Source organism: Pristiophorus japonicus, chromosome 5, assembly GCF_044704955.1.
Source record: "Pristiophorus japonicus isolate sPriJap1 chromosome 5, sPriJap1.hap1, whole genome shotgun sequence".
Taxonomy (NCBI): domain Eukaryota; kingdom Metazoa; phylum Chordata; class Chondrichthyes; family Pristiophoridae; genus Pristiophorus; species Pristiophorus japonicus.
In genome coordinates, this window is record NC_091981.1 from 7,694,028 (window position 1) to 7,708,685 (window position 14,658).

The following is a 14,658-nucleotide window of genomic DNA, read 5'->3' on the forward strand; positions in this document are numbered from 1 at the left end:
TTGAGCATCCCTGATTATAATCACTCCACCATCGGTGGCCATGCCTTCTGTTACCTGGGCCCCAAGCTCTGGAACTCCCTGTCTAAACCTCTCTGCCTCTCTACCTCTCTTTCCTCCTTTAAGATGCTCCTTAAAACCATACCTCTTTGACCAAGCTTTTGGTCACTTGCCCTAATATCACCTTATGTGGCTCGGAGTCAAATTTATCTGTTTTGTCTATAACACTGCTGCGAAGCACCTTGGGACGTTTTACTACGTTAAAGGCGCTATATAAATACAAGTTATTATTATTATTACAACTTTTCCCAGTGCTGACAAAGGGTCATCGACCTGAAACGTTAACTCTGTTTCTCTCTCCACAGATGCTGCCTGACCTGCTGAGTATTTCCAGCATTTTCTGTTGTTATATTAGTGAGAGGGGGGACAGTTTTTCTGTAACCAGCATGGTGTCTTTGAACATGTGATATTTCACTGTTTTGTATGAATAGCATTCTTTGCCTGTTCGATATAAAGATGGAGAAATGGCCCCCAACCCCATTCGGGGCGCTCAATTTGACTTAAAAAAAAACTTACCATCCGCCGAAAGCGGAACTTGAATCACTCGGAATTGGGGTCTTGGTGGATGAAGAAACATTCGGGTGGTGTGGGGGGGTGGGGGGGTCGTTCTGCGTTTCCGCGGGGCAGTGGCGGGGCGGAATCGCGATGATGTCACTCAGCGCCGTGCTGATGATGTCACCGTGACGCAGACGTGCCACGTCACGCTGATGTATCACAATGCTCCCCTTCTCTTAAAGGGGAAGGCCCCTGGGGACTCTGCAGCTGCTTTCCTAGTGTCCACTGGGCCACCAGGGAGGGTTCCGGCCAGGCCAGCAGCCTGGCTACCAAGAGGGGGCGCCGGGGCTGTCCGTTGGTGGCACAGCCAAACCAGCAGCCGCCATTTTCAAGTCGACTGCATTGTCATGCCGTGGCGTGAGGTCCTCCCTTTTAAGGGTGCCCCACGAAACTGTCGGTGGCATCGCCCCCACGCCAACCTCGCTCCCTTAGGGTAATTTCCCCCCTGCGGGGCGTAAAGGGGTCGGTGTGGGGCATGTACGCCGCCATCCGGGGCGAAAACTACGGGGCCCGGCGCAAAGCCATTTTTCCCGCCCCCTTCCCGGGGGGGCAATTCTGGGCGGGTCGCTTCATCCGCCTGCCCACCCTGGGGGGGAAAGTCCTTATCGCCTCGTTAGCGCCTCCCGCAGGCGTGAACGGGCCTTTCGGAAAGGGGAGAATTTCAGCCCCAAAACACTTTGCCAATTAACTCTCAGGAAACCGAATATCGAGTTTCTTTTCTCTTCCAAGCATGGATTTGCATTGCTGTTGGACAGGCTCAAGTCAATAACCTTATTGATACAGGCATACTGTTAAATAGTTTGCGGGGAAGCAGGATGATGAATGAAGCGGAATGAAGGAGTTTATATTTTATTGAATATTTTGACAAAATCGAGTGCTTAACCTATTTCTAAGAAAATGCAACTGCATTCTGCACAAGTGAAAGGGGCAACTGTGGTGGGCTCCTTTGCAATCACTTAGGACCAGATTGGGGGAGAAATTGGAATAAAAGCAGAGTACATAAGAACATAAGAAATAGGAGCAGGAGTCGGCCATTCGGCCCCTCGAGTCTGCTCCGCCATTTAATATGATCATGGCTGATCTGATCATGGACTCAGCTCCACTTCCCCGCCCGCTCCCCATAACCCTTCACTCCCTTATCGCTCAAAAATCTGTCTATCTCCGCCTTAAATATATATTCAATGACCCAGCCTCCACAGCTCTCTGGGGCAGCGAATTCCACAGATTTACAACCCTCTGAGAGAAGAAATTCCTCCTCATCTCTGTTTTCTTTTGTAATATGTAAGCCTATGAACTATAACATGAAGCAAAACTAGAAGTAAAAGCTTTGTGGGTTACATTCACAGGAATAAACCAACCACGATCAGCAACGGCAGCAAGGTATAAATCACCCAACTGCTACTAAGCAGCAATCTCTTTCCCTCTAAAAATAATTTCTCTGTGTGACAAAAGTAATTTGGTTTTAATAACATGAATTTTAAAACTTGATACATGGTAATGCCGGACAGCTGACAAGAATGTGCACTGAAATGTATGCACCTGAGGTTTAAGAGCATAAGAACATAAGAAATAGGAGCAAGAGTTGGCCCATACGGCCCCTCGAGCCTGCTCCACCATTCAATACGATCATTGCTGATCTGATCATGGACTCAGCTTCACTTCCCCCTCCGCTCCCCATAAGCCCTTAATCCCTTATCGGTTCAGAGTTTGTAGAGCTGTTCTTCATCAGGGGAATTAATTTATTACACATCAGTTGGCAAAATAATTCAAGTCCGTGAGATCCTTCATAATTGTTTCAAGCTTCATTAATCCGCCCGCAACACGTGTCGCGCACTGACGGAAATCCGAACATGTTTGCCGAGCGCCAGTCAGATTTTCGGTGTCCACCGGTAGGCTCGCAGCCTTCTACTCGAGGTGGGCACCGGAGGGACTGGAGTGCATCATCACCCCCGGCAAACAAATTTTAATTTGGTCGTTCCAATGTTCAAAAAGTTTATTTGTTCGTTTGTCGGTTCTAGTCCCCTTTAATCTGAGGAAGGACATTCTTGCTATTGAGGGAGTGCAGCGAAGGTTCACCAGACTGATTCCTGGGACGGCAGGACTGACATATGAAGAAAGACTGGATCGCTTATATTCACTGGAATTTGGAAGAATGAGAGGGGATCTCATCGAAACATATAAAATTCTGACGGGTTTGGACAGGTTAGATGCAGGAAGAATGTTCCCGATGTTGGGGAAGTCCAGAACCAGGGGACATAGTCTAAGGATAAGGGGTAAGCCATTTAAGACCGAGATGAGGAGAAACTTCTTCACTCAGAGAGTGGTGAACCTGTGGAATTCTCTACCACAGAAAGTTGTTGAGGCCAGTTCGTTGGATATATTCAAAAGGGAGTTAGATGTGGTCCTTACGGCTAAAGGGATCAAGGGGTATGGAGAGAAAGCAGGAAGGGGTTACTGAACTTGCATGATCAGCCATGATCATATTGAATGGTGGTGCAGGCTCGAGGGGCTGAATGGCCTGCTCCTGCACCTATTTTCTATGTTTCTATGTTAATAAGCGCGCACTTGTCTTTACCGTTTTATTAAAATAGTTGTAGAGCTGTTGCACTGTGAGTGGCTCAGCCAGTCATGTGATGTTCACAAGACTCAATAAAACCCCAGCCAGTTGGGTTTGGGGGATCCACGATGAGGTATGCAGTTGTGAGCCTGGTGGATGGACTGATAATGTGTAGTGTGATTGTTAAACCTTTGTTAATAAACCAACTCGTTCTTAATAGCGATGTATTGCTACGAATTCTTAAGCAAAGAACCCATGAAGCAAATACATTCCATGCACAAGAGCCAAACAAAATGTCAGCTGCCGTTCTCAGAAAACTTTTGACAAACTCCCTGGTAGGTTTCAATCTTGGTCCCAGATTAACAAGCTGACCGAGTTGCTGCATCGCTCTGCGTTTCACAAACGATCAGTGGTGCTGCCATATCGACGTATTATTATTGTATTACGTTTGCTGATTCAACAACTGGTGCCCACAAGCTGCTACAGTTCGAGATGTTGGCCATGTAATGGAGGATGTTGGATGGCAGCCGCAAAGGCGATTGGAGAGTGAAAAGGGAAGGTAGAAATTAGAAGGAAGGAAGGGAGTTGGATAAATACTTAGAATCAGAGATAGAATGAGAGGTGATCTTATCGAAGCGTATCAGATTATGAGGGAACTTGACAAGGTGGATGCAGAGAGGATGTTTCCACTGATGGGGGAGACTAGAACTAGGGGGCATGATCTTAGAATAAGGGACCGCCCATTTAAAACTGAGATGAGGAGAAATTTCTTCTCTCAGAGGGTTGTAAATCTGTGGAATTCACTGCCTCAGAGAGCTGTGGAAGCTGGGTCATTGAATATATTTAAGACAGAAATAGACATTTTCTTAACCGACAAGGGAATAAGGGGTTATGGAGAGCGGGCAGGGAAGTGGACCTGATTCCATGATCGGATCAGCCATGATCTTATTAAATGGCGGAGCAGGCTCAAGGGGCCATATGGCCTACTGTTCCTATTTCTTATGTTCTTATAATGTATAATGAATAATGCTCAGCCACACAGCTTAGTGTAAACCATGGCGCTTACATATATTGCCGGGAGACACATTAGTGTTCCACTTTAGTGTTATGTCACGGTAACAGAAATTGCTGACGGCTTTTCTTTTTTTAAAATAAAAGGTTTGTAAAGAATCGTAGAAATTTACGGCACAGAAGGAGGCCATTCGGCCCATCGTGTCTGCGCCGGCCGACCAAGAGCTACCCAGCCTAATTCCACTTTCCCGCTCTCGGTCCGTAGCCCTGCAGGTTACGGCACTTTAAGCGCACATCCAGGTACTTTTTAAATGTGATGAGGGTTTCTGCCTCTACCACCCTTTCAGGCAGTGAGTTCCAGACCCCCACCGCTCTCTGAGTGAAGAAAGTTCCCCTCAAATCCCCTCGAAACCTCCCGCCAATTACTTTAAATCTATGCCCCCTTGGTTATTGACCCCTCTGCTAAGGGAAACAGGTCCTTCCTATCCACTCTATCTAGGCCCCTCATAATTTTATACACCTGAATAAGGTCTCCCCATTAGCCTCCTCTGTTCCAAAGAAAACAAACCCAGCCTATCCAATCTTTGAATCCAATCCAATACTTGAAGGGCATAACGTTTATAGGGATGTGGGGAAAGAGCCAATGGAGAGTGAGACTCAATGGCTTGTTCTTCGAAAGAGCAAGACTCAACAACACAACAACTTGTATTTATATAGCGCCTTCACAGCAGTGTTATGAGATAAAAATTTGATACTGAGCTGCATAAGTAGAAATTAGGGCAGGTGACCAAAAGTTTGGTCAAAGAGGGAGGTTTTAAGGAGCGTCTTGAGGAAGGAAAGAGAGGTAGAAAGGCGGAGAGGTTTAGGGAGGGAGTTCCAGAGCTTGGGGCCCAGGCAACAGAAGACACGGCTGCCGATGGTGGAGTGATTATAATCAGAGATGCTCAAGAGGGCAGAATTAGAGGGGTGTAGATACCTTGGGGGGTTGTGGGGCTGAAGGAGATTACAGAGATAGGGAGGGGCGAGGGCCATGGAGGGATTTGTAAACAAGGATGAGAAGTTTGAAATCGAGATGTTGCTTAACTGGGAGCCAATGTAGGTCAGTGAGCACAGGGGGTGATGGGTGAGTGGGACTTGGTGCGAGTTAGGGCACGGGGCAGCGAGCACAGGGGGTGATGGGTGAGCGGGACTTGGTGCGAGTTAGGACATGGGGCAGCGAGCACAGTGGGTGATGGCTGAGCGGGACTTGGTGCGAGTTAGGGCACGGGGCAGTGAGCACAGGGGGTGATAGATGAGCGGGACTTGGTGCGAGTTAGGGCACGGGGCAGTGAGCACAGGGGGTGATAGATGAGCGGGACTTGGTGTGAGTTAAGACACGGGGCAGCGAGCACAGAGGTGATGGGTGAACGGGACTTGGTGCGGGTTAGGACACGGGGCAGCGAGCACAGGGGGTGATGGGTGAGCGGGACTTGGTGCGAGTTAGGACACGGGGCAGCGAGCACAGGGGGTGATGGGTGAGCGGGACTTGGTGCGAGTTAGGGCACGGGGTAGCGAGCACAGGGGGTGATGGGTGAGCGGGACTCGGTGCGAGTTAGGACACGGGTCAGCGAGCACAGGAAGTGATGGACTCGATGAGCTGAATGGCCTCCTTCTGTGCTGTACTAGTCTTTGAAGCAACAGCTCGCATGAGGCCGCAGTGAGTGAGCTAAACAGCCTTTCTTTCCAACACATCAATACTTAGAAGATCCACGAACTCAGACGCTTCAGGTAATATGCGAGGGATAGCAGGAAGGATCCCTCAAAGGAATTCTTGTACGGTAGTTTTTTCGTGAGACTGCACAACAGTGGTGGATACCATCAAAAACAACACAGCCCATCGCAAGTTTTTTTAATTAAGTAACTCTTTGAAGAACTACAGCAAGAAGCATTTGAATCGTGTATACATAAATGATATTTTAAAGACAACACAAATTACATCCATGTGCATTCACTGAAAAACTGAAAGTCCATAAACCATAGGGGTGCAGAGCGGGATGGGGGGGGGGAGCAGAGGGGGGTGGGAGCAGCAGAGAGAGTGGGGGGGGGGGAAACAGAGGGGAGGGGATGCATCTTTTATACAAAGGAGATCCAGACCGGCTTACCCTTAAAAAAAGTCTTGCATTTACATAGCGCCTTTCACGACCACCGGAAGTCCTAAAGCGCTTTACGAAGAGTGGTCACTGTTGTAATGTGGGAAACGCGGCAGCCAACTTGCGCACAGCAAACTCCCACAAACAGCCATGTGATATTGACCAGATAATCTGTTTTAGTGATGTTGATTGAGGGATAAATATTAGCCCAGAACATCTGCTCTTATTCGAAATAGTGCCCTGGGATCTTTTACCTCCACCTGAGAGAGCAGACGGGGCCTCGGTTTAACGTCCCATCCATAAGGCAGCACTTCCGACAGTGCGGCGCTCCCTCAGTACTGCCCCTCCGACAGTGCGGTGCTCCCTCAGTACTGCCCCTCCGACAGTGCAGCACTCCCTCAGTACTGCCCTTCCAACAGTGCGGCGCTCCCTCAGAACTGCCCCTCCGACAGTGCGGCACTCCCTCAGTACTGCCCCTCCGACAGTGCGGCACTCCCTCAGCACTGCCCCTCCGACAGTGCGGCGCTCCCTCAGTACTGCACTGGGAGTGTCAGCCAAGATTTTTGTCAAATTTTTGGAGTGGGACTTGAACCCACAACCTTCTGACTCGGAGGCGAGAGTGCTGCCCACTGAGCTACGGCTCAATTCTGGTCTCCCTTCTGTCTCAAAGACTTTGTCCATTGTATCCAAGCCATACTGACCAGCGAGGTTCTCGATTCAACCGGAGGTCATTGATTTTAAAAAATTGGTAAAAGGGCTAGAGGGGCAATGAGGAGAACTATTTTTTCACTTAGGAGGGGCGTTATGATCTGGAACGCGCTACCTGAAAGGGCAGTGGAAGCAGTTACCACATGTACTTGAAGAGGACTAATTTGTCGGGTTAAGGGGGAAAAGCTCGGGAGTGGGACTGAATTGGAGCATCCTTTCAAAGCCGGCACAAGCTCGAGGGGCCGAATGGCCTCCTTCTGTGCTGTAAGATTCCATGGTTCTATTTGATCATCACTGGGCTGCACTCAATAGGCTGATCTGGGCTGAATGGCAGTCAGGGAGTGCTCCAATTTGTCACAGAATCATAGACTCACGGACATTTACAGCACAGAAGGAGGCCATTCGGCCCATCGTGTCCGCGCCAACCGACCAAGAGCTATCCAGCCTAATCCCACTTTCCAGCTCTCGGTCCGTAGCCCTGTAGGTTACGGCACTTCAGGTGCACATCCAAGTACTTTTTAAATGCGGTGAGGGTTTCTGCCTCTACCACCCTTTCAGGCAGTGAGTTCCAGACCCCCACCACCCTCTGGGTGAAGAAAGTTCCCCTCAACTCCCCGCTAATCCTTCCACCAATTACTTTAAATCTATGCCACCTGGTTATTGACCCCTCTGCTAAGGGAAACAGGTCCTTCCTATCCACTCTATCCAGGCCCCTCATAATTTTATACACCTCAATTAAATCTCCCCTCAGCCTCCTCTGTTCCAAAGAAAACAACCCCAGCCTATCCAATCTTTCCTCATCGCTAAAATTCTCCAGTCCAGGCAACATCCTTGTAAGGTCAGGGAGAATTAAAATCAGCCTCTTGTTTTCTCTCCTGATTACTTTAAGAACATAAGAAATAGGAGCAGGAGTCGGCCATTTGGCCCCTCGAGCCTGCTCCGCCATTCAATAAGATCATGGCTGATCCGATCATGGACTCAGCTCCACTTCCCTGCCCGCTCCCCATAACCCCTTATCCCCTTATCGTTTAAGAAACTGTCTATTTCTGTCTTAAATATATTCAATGTCCCAGCCTCCACAGCTCTCTGAGGCAGTGAATTCCACAGATTTACAACCCTCTGAGAGAAGAAATTTCTCCTCATCTCAGTTTTAAATGGGCGGCCCCTTATTTTAAGATCATGCCCTCTAGCAATAACTATCTGCCAATAACTGGTAAAAGGGAGCAGATTTGGCTGTAAGGTGTGGATAGATCTTGGCAAAGGCCCACTGCCCCTCCACCCCCCTCCCCCCCCCCCACCCCCATGGCCAAATTCTCTGACAATACTCACTGTTGAGACTCATACCTGCTGGACCCCCATTTGGATGAGATCCTAAAGGTGACTGTAACTGTACTCCAGCAAGCAACGACTACCTTCGGAGAGGAGCAAAGAGAATTGGTGATAAAAACAGCTGCTGTACAATGTGAGGAAAGTCCCAATATATCTTTGGAGGACAAGGAACTGGTTCCTCCATCCTTGACCAAGTAGTCCTGGAGGGCTAATAGCACCTGTGCTGCCTCCCCTTTTAATGGTATTTTGCACTGCCTCCACAAAATCCTGCAAATCCATTGGCAGGATAGGCACACCAACGTCAGTGTCCTCTCTCAGGTCAACACCCCCAGCATCGAGGCATTGACCTCGCTCGACCAGCTCTGATGGACAGGCCACATTGTCCACATGCCCGAAACAAGCACTCTACTCCGAGCTCCGACACGGCAAGCGAGTCCCAGGAGGGCTGAGAAAAGGCTTCAAGGACACTCTCAAAGCCCCCTTGAAAAAATGCAACATCCCCACCGACACCTGGGAATCCCTGGCCCAAGACCGCTCAAAGGGGAGGAGGAGCATCCGGGAAGGCGCTGAACACCTCGAGTCTCTTCGCCGGGAGCACGCGGAAGCCAAGCGCAAACAGCGGAAGGAGCGCACGACAACCCAAGCCCCCCACCCACCCCACCCACCCGTCCCTCCAACCACCGTCTGCCCCATCTGTGACAGAGACAGTGAGAAATACCACCAGCGCTGCCTCGGCAAGATCTTTGGTCTCATCAGCCAAAGTCGAACTCACGTTAGACTCCAAGCAAGTCGACTCCGGGGGCAGGACTGGATCGGAAACATGTGTAGAAACATAGAAACGTAGAAATTTACAGCGCAGAAGGAGGCCATTCTGGCCCATCGTGCCCGCCCCGGCCGACAAAGAGCCACACGGCCCTTGGTCAGCAGCCCTGAAGGTTATATATGAACAATGACGGAAAGGCAAAGAGCACCCAGCCCAACCAGTCCGCCTCATGCAACTGCGACACCCCTTACACTGAAACATTCTACACTCCACCCCAACCGGAGCCGTGCGATCTCCTGGGAGAGGCAAAAACCAGATAAAAACCCAGGCCAATTTAGGGAGAAAATAAATCTGGGAAAATTCCTCTCCGAACCAATCAGGTGATCGAAACTAGTCCAGGAGATCACCCTGGCCGCATTCGATTCCCTGCAGAAGAAGTAGATTAATATTTACTTGGCCGATCGCAGAGTCCCTGCAGACCGTAGCAGCAAATGATTTCCTTGAAGGTCTTGCGCATTTCCTGGCTGCGAAAGGCATAGATGAGGGGGTCAACGACCGAGTTGCACATGATGAGGATGAGGTACACGTTGAAGTAGGACATGAAGCAGAGGCAGTAGGGGTTGCGCGGGCAGGAGACCATGAGGATGAGGTGCATGAAGAAGGGCGCCCAGCAGACCACGAAGACCCCCAGCAGGATGGTGACGGTGACGGCCCCCCGCATGTTGGCGGCCTGCCGCACGGCCCCGCCAGCGGTCAGCGCGGCAATGCGCTTGACGTGCCGGCGGGCCAGCATGAACATGTGGACATAGAGCGAGGCCAGCAGGGCCAGCATGGCCAGGAAGACGGCGATGAGGCAGACCACCACGGCCGTGCTCTCCGAGTGGACCACGAAGAGGATACCCGAGCCCGTGCAGGCAGCCCAGATGCCGGTGATGACAGCCAGCGCCCGGCGGGCCGTCACCAGGTTGTGGTAGCGCAGGGCATAGAAGATGGTGATGTAGCGGTCGATGCCGATGGCCAGCAGGCTGCAGATGGAGGCCAGCAGCGAGCTGCAGATCATGGAGTCAAAGACATTGTCCATGCTCTTGATCAGGCTGTCCCGGGCCGTCAGGTGACGGCTTCTCAGCATGGCGATGAAGATGGTCTCCCAGGTGTTGGACACGCTGACCAGCATGTCGGCCACCGCCAGGCTACAGATGAAAAAGTACATGGGCGAGTGCAGGTTCCGGTTCTTGGCGATGGCCGCGATCACCAAGATGTTGGCCAGCAGGCTGACCAGCCCCAGCGTCAGGAAGACCTCGGTGGAGATCCACAGCTGCTCGTAGCAGCCCGAGGAGACTCCCACATCCCCGCCCCGCGAGCCGTTGGTGGTGACGGCCGACCCCGGCGCGCTGTGGTTGCCGGGCCGCGGGGCCCCCGGCGGCCCGCGGTGAAGTGAGGCGTTCATAGCCCGCCGACCGAGCTCCAGGTCCCAGCAGAGACGCCGTTCAAGCCGCCAAAGCCGGAATCGCAAAGCGCAGCGCAGAGCTGAAGCACCGGTCTCGCTACTTAGCTGCCACGCTCGACTATCTCCTCACGCAGTGCTGAGATTTCTCCCGAGGTCAGTCAGACCGTTTGTGAAGCAAATCATCTTGAAACGATCACAGAAACGTTTCTGCCAAATTCCTCTGACGAGCACGCTTGTGCATACTTTGTTTTTTTTTTATTGTTCCAGCTGTCCTTCCCGAGCTTGCGTGTGTTAACGGCAGCACATCTCACTCACGGGAGGCTGTTGGATGGGTACAAAGTTCTTTCTCTCTTTCTCCCCTTGTCGACTCAGTTCTGATACCCTTCCAGAGTCAGTTGCGTTTGTCTTTAACAGCCAGTGCAGCTAGTCACACTGCTCTGCTGGTGGGAGATTCAGCAAGCAACCAGCACCTTTTGCATTTTCACAGACTGTACAAGACCTATGCATACCATGCTCCACGCCCACCACACTGCACATCAGCCTATCGCACGTAGCATCAACTTGACTGACAACGACAGGATGTTAACCGTTCCAAGAAAACTCCGCTTCTCATTGTCCACGGGCGAGTCACTTTCATTCTCAAGGACTTTTGCCTTGCGCAGGCTATAAACAAAAGCATGTTGCAGAGGTCGTTCCACTTCCATCAATTTGTGACCTGTTTCCTAACCAGCCCTCAATTAGAAGCTGAAAGCACACATGCATCTTGATGCTTAATGTAAAAAGGATAGAGAGGCACTGGAGAGGGTGCAGAGAAGATTTACAAGGATGATCGCAGAAATGCGAGGGTATAAATATCAGGAAAGGGTGAACAGGCTGGATCTCTCTTCTCTTGAGGGCTGACCTAATAGAATTACAAAAGATTTTGATCGAGTGGATACAGAGAGAATGTTTCTACTTGTTGGGAAGAGTATAACTAGAGGCCATCAATATAAGATAGTCACCAAGAAATCCAATAGGGAATTCAGAAGAAACTTCTTTACCCAGAGAGTGGTGAGAATGTGGAACTCGATGCCACAGGGAGGGGTTGAGGCGAATAGTATCGATGTATTTAAGGGGAGGCTGGACAAGCGTATGGGGGAGAAGGGAATAGAGGGTTATGCTGATAGAGTTAGATGGGGAAAGACGGGAGGAGTCTCGAGTGGAGCATAAACGCCAGCATGGACTGGTTGGGCCGAATGGCCTGTTTCTGGGCCGTATATCCAATGTCGTCCTATGTATATAAAACTGATCTAGTTTGTGATTTACCTATAAAAATCCATCATACTAAAAGATCCCTGAAAGCTTTGTTCAAAGTTGGCTAAAGCTGTACATTTCAGCCTTGAATATATGCTAGTATTGTTTCTGTTGTGTGTGTAATAACTCGATAGACTGAATACTGTAAACTAACACAGGTACAAACCTGGCTCTGCTTTACTAGGGCCCGAAGTGATCACATTACAAGATGACTTGCCTTTTATACCTGGGCCGCGCACACGTGCGTACAGCCCAATGACCTCCGACAGTAGCGCCACCTGGTGGCTAGTAACCCCAAGCATTCATACATGACAATATCCCCCTTTAAGATATTAGTAACGGAGTTTTTACAAATTGAGACGATCGGGGGCTTTCCGCTCCCAAGTTGAACGTCTCAGTTCAACTCCAGCCTTGGGCGAACGTTCTGAGTCTGTTGTGACTGGGGGCTGGGGCCGATCTGATGGGAGTGGCAATGACCATGTCAGGGATTGAAAGTCCAGATTCATTGATGATGGCGGAGTCCTCTGATGACTGAGGGTAGGTTGGTTGGTCACTGATTGTGTCTTCCTCAGACTGTTCCAGTTCATCCGTGTGCCGCAGCTTTATCTGATCAACATGTTTCCTGCATGTTTGCCCATTCTTGAGTTTAACAATAAACACTCTGTTACCCTCCTTGGCCGTAACAGTACCGGCGATCCACTTGGGATCTTGACCATAATTCAGTACATACACAGCATCATTGCTAGAAATGTCACGTGACACAGTAGCGCAATCATGATACCCTTGCCGACTTTGACGTCTGTATTCGACACGATTATTCAAGTCGGGGTGGACAAGAGAGAGCCTGGTCTTGAGACCTCTCTTCATCAATAGTTCAGCAGGGGAGACACCGCTAAGCATATAGGATCTTGTCCTGTAACTAAGCAATATGCATGGCAAGCGAGTTTGCAGTGAACCTTGAGTTACACGTTTCATACTCTGCTTGATGGTTTGGACAGCACGCTCTGCTTGACCATTGGCTGTGGGTTTGAATGGGGCTGACCTCACATGTTTGATACCATTGAGTTTCATGAACTCTTGAAACTCCATACTGGTGAAGCAAGATCCGTTGTCGCTTATAACGATGTCCAGCAGACCATGAGTGGCAAACATGACACAAAGGCTCTCAATGGTAGCTGTGGATGTACTGGATGACATGACTGTACACTCTATCCACTTGGAATAAGCATCCACCACAACTAAGAACATCTTTCCCAGGAAGGGACCTGCAAAGTCGATGTGGATCCTGGACCATGGTTTAGACGGCCACGACCACAGACTCAGCGGAGATTCCGCTGGTGCTTTACTTAGCTGCATGCAAGTGTTGCACTGATGCACACATGACTCCAGATCAGAGTCAATTCCAGGCCACCATACATCAGACCTGGCAATGGCTTTCATTATGACAATACCAGGATGCATGCTATGTAGATCATGCACAAATTTCTCTCTGTCTTTCTTGGGCATAACAACACGATTACCCCACAGTATACAATCTGATTGAATGGATAGTTCGTCTTTGCGACAGATGTAAGGTTTGGTCTCCTCACACATTTGCTTGGGTATGGCAGACCAATCACCACTAAGAACACAGTGTTTCACAACCGATAATATCGGATCCTGGCTGATCCAGGTCTTAACTTGTTGGGCCGTGACAGAGGTTCCTTCACTTTCAAAAGAATCCATGACTAACAGTAGGTCTGCCGGTTGTGGCGTTTCCACCTCCAGTGTGGGCAGGCGGCTCAATGCATTGGCACAATTCTCAGTGCCAGGTCTATGGCGAATGACATAATCATAGGCAGGTAATGTCAGTGCCCGCCTCTGAATGCAGGACGATGCATTGGTATTGATACCTTTGTTTTCCGAAAACAATGAAATGAGTGGCTTGTGATTTGTTTCCAGTTCAAACTGAAGACCAAACAGGTACTGATGCATCTTTTTAAACCCATACACATAGGCTAGTGCTTCTTTCTTTATCATGCTGTAGGCTCTTTTCGCCTTTCACAAACTTTTTGAAGCATATGCAACAGGTTGTAATTTGTCCGACTCATTAGTTTGTTGGAGCACGCAACTAACTCCATATGATGAAGCATCACAGGCCAATACTAGACGCTTACACAGATCATAGAAACAGAAACATAGAAAATAGGTGCAGGAGTAGGCCATTTGGCCCTTCAAGCATGCACCACCATTCAATAAGATCATGCCTGATCATTCCCTCAGTCCCCCTTTCCTGCTTTCTCTCCATACCCCTTGATCCCTTTAGCCGTAAGGGCCATATCTAACTCCCTCTTGAATATATCCAATGAACTGGCATCAACAACTCTCTGCGGTAGGGAATTCCACAGGTTAACAACTCTCTGAGTGAAGAAGTTTCTCCTCATCTCGGTCCTAAACGGCCTACCCCTTATCCTAAGACTATGTCCCCTGGTTCTGGACTTCCCCAACATCGGGAATATTCTTCCCGCATCTAACCTGTTCAGTCCCGTCAGGATATGTTTCTATGAGATCCCCTCTCATCCTTCTAAACTCCAGTGACTACAAGCCCAGTTGATTCAGTCTCTCCTCAGATGACAATCCAGCCATCCCTGGAATCAGTCTGGTGAACCTTCGCTGCACTCCCTCAATAGCAAGAACGTCCTTCCTCAGATTAGGAGACCAAAACTGAACCCAGTATTCCAGGTGAGGCCTCACCAAGGCTCTGTACAACTGCAATAAGACCTCCCTGCTCCTATACTCAAATCCCCTAGCTATGAAGGCCAACATACCA

The 14,658-nt window shown here is 49.7% G+C and overlaps 1 protein-coding gene across 1 annotated transcript; it reads right to left on the reverse strand.

Moving 5' to 3' along the window:
- Positions 1-9,551: 9,551 nt before the first annotated feature.
- LOC139263737 (melanocortin receptor 4-like) lies at positions 9,552-13,046 on the reverse strand. The gene is made up of 3 exons (XM_070879768.1): positions 12,897-13,046; positions 12,360-12,401; positions 9,552-10,430 (listed from the first exon to the last, which is right to left on the reverse strand). Exons 1-3 carry the CDS (start codon positions 13,044-13,046, stop codon positions 9,552-9,554), a joined length of 1,071 nt encoding a protein of 356 aa, XP_070735869.1.
- Positions 13,047-14,658: the final 1,612 nt, after the last annotated feature.

Coding starts and splice junctions, on each gene's coding strand:
- LOC139263737 (XM_070879768.1), bottom strand. CDS start 13,046: ATGTCATCCAGTACATCCACAGCTACCATTGAGAGCCTTTGTGTCATG. Junction 12,402..12,896: donor AACTCAATGGTATCAAACAT/GTGAGGTCAGCC, acceptor GACACAATCAGT/GACCAACCAACCTACCCTCA. Junction 10,431..12,359: donor CATCAGAGGACTCCGCCATC/ATCAATGAATCT, acceptor TCGGGCTGCTAC/GAGCAGCTGTGGATCTCCAC.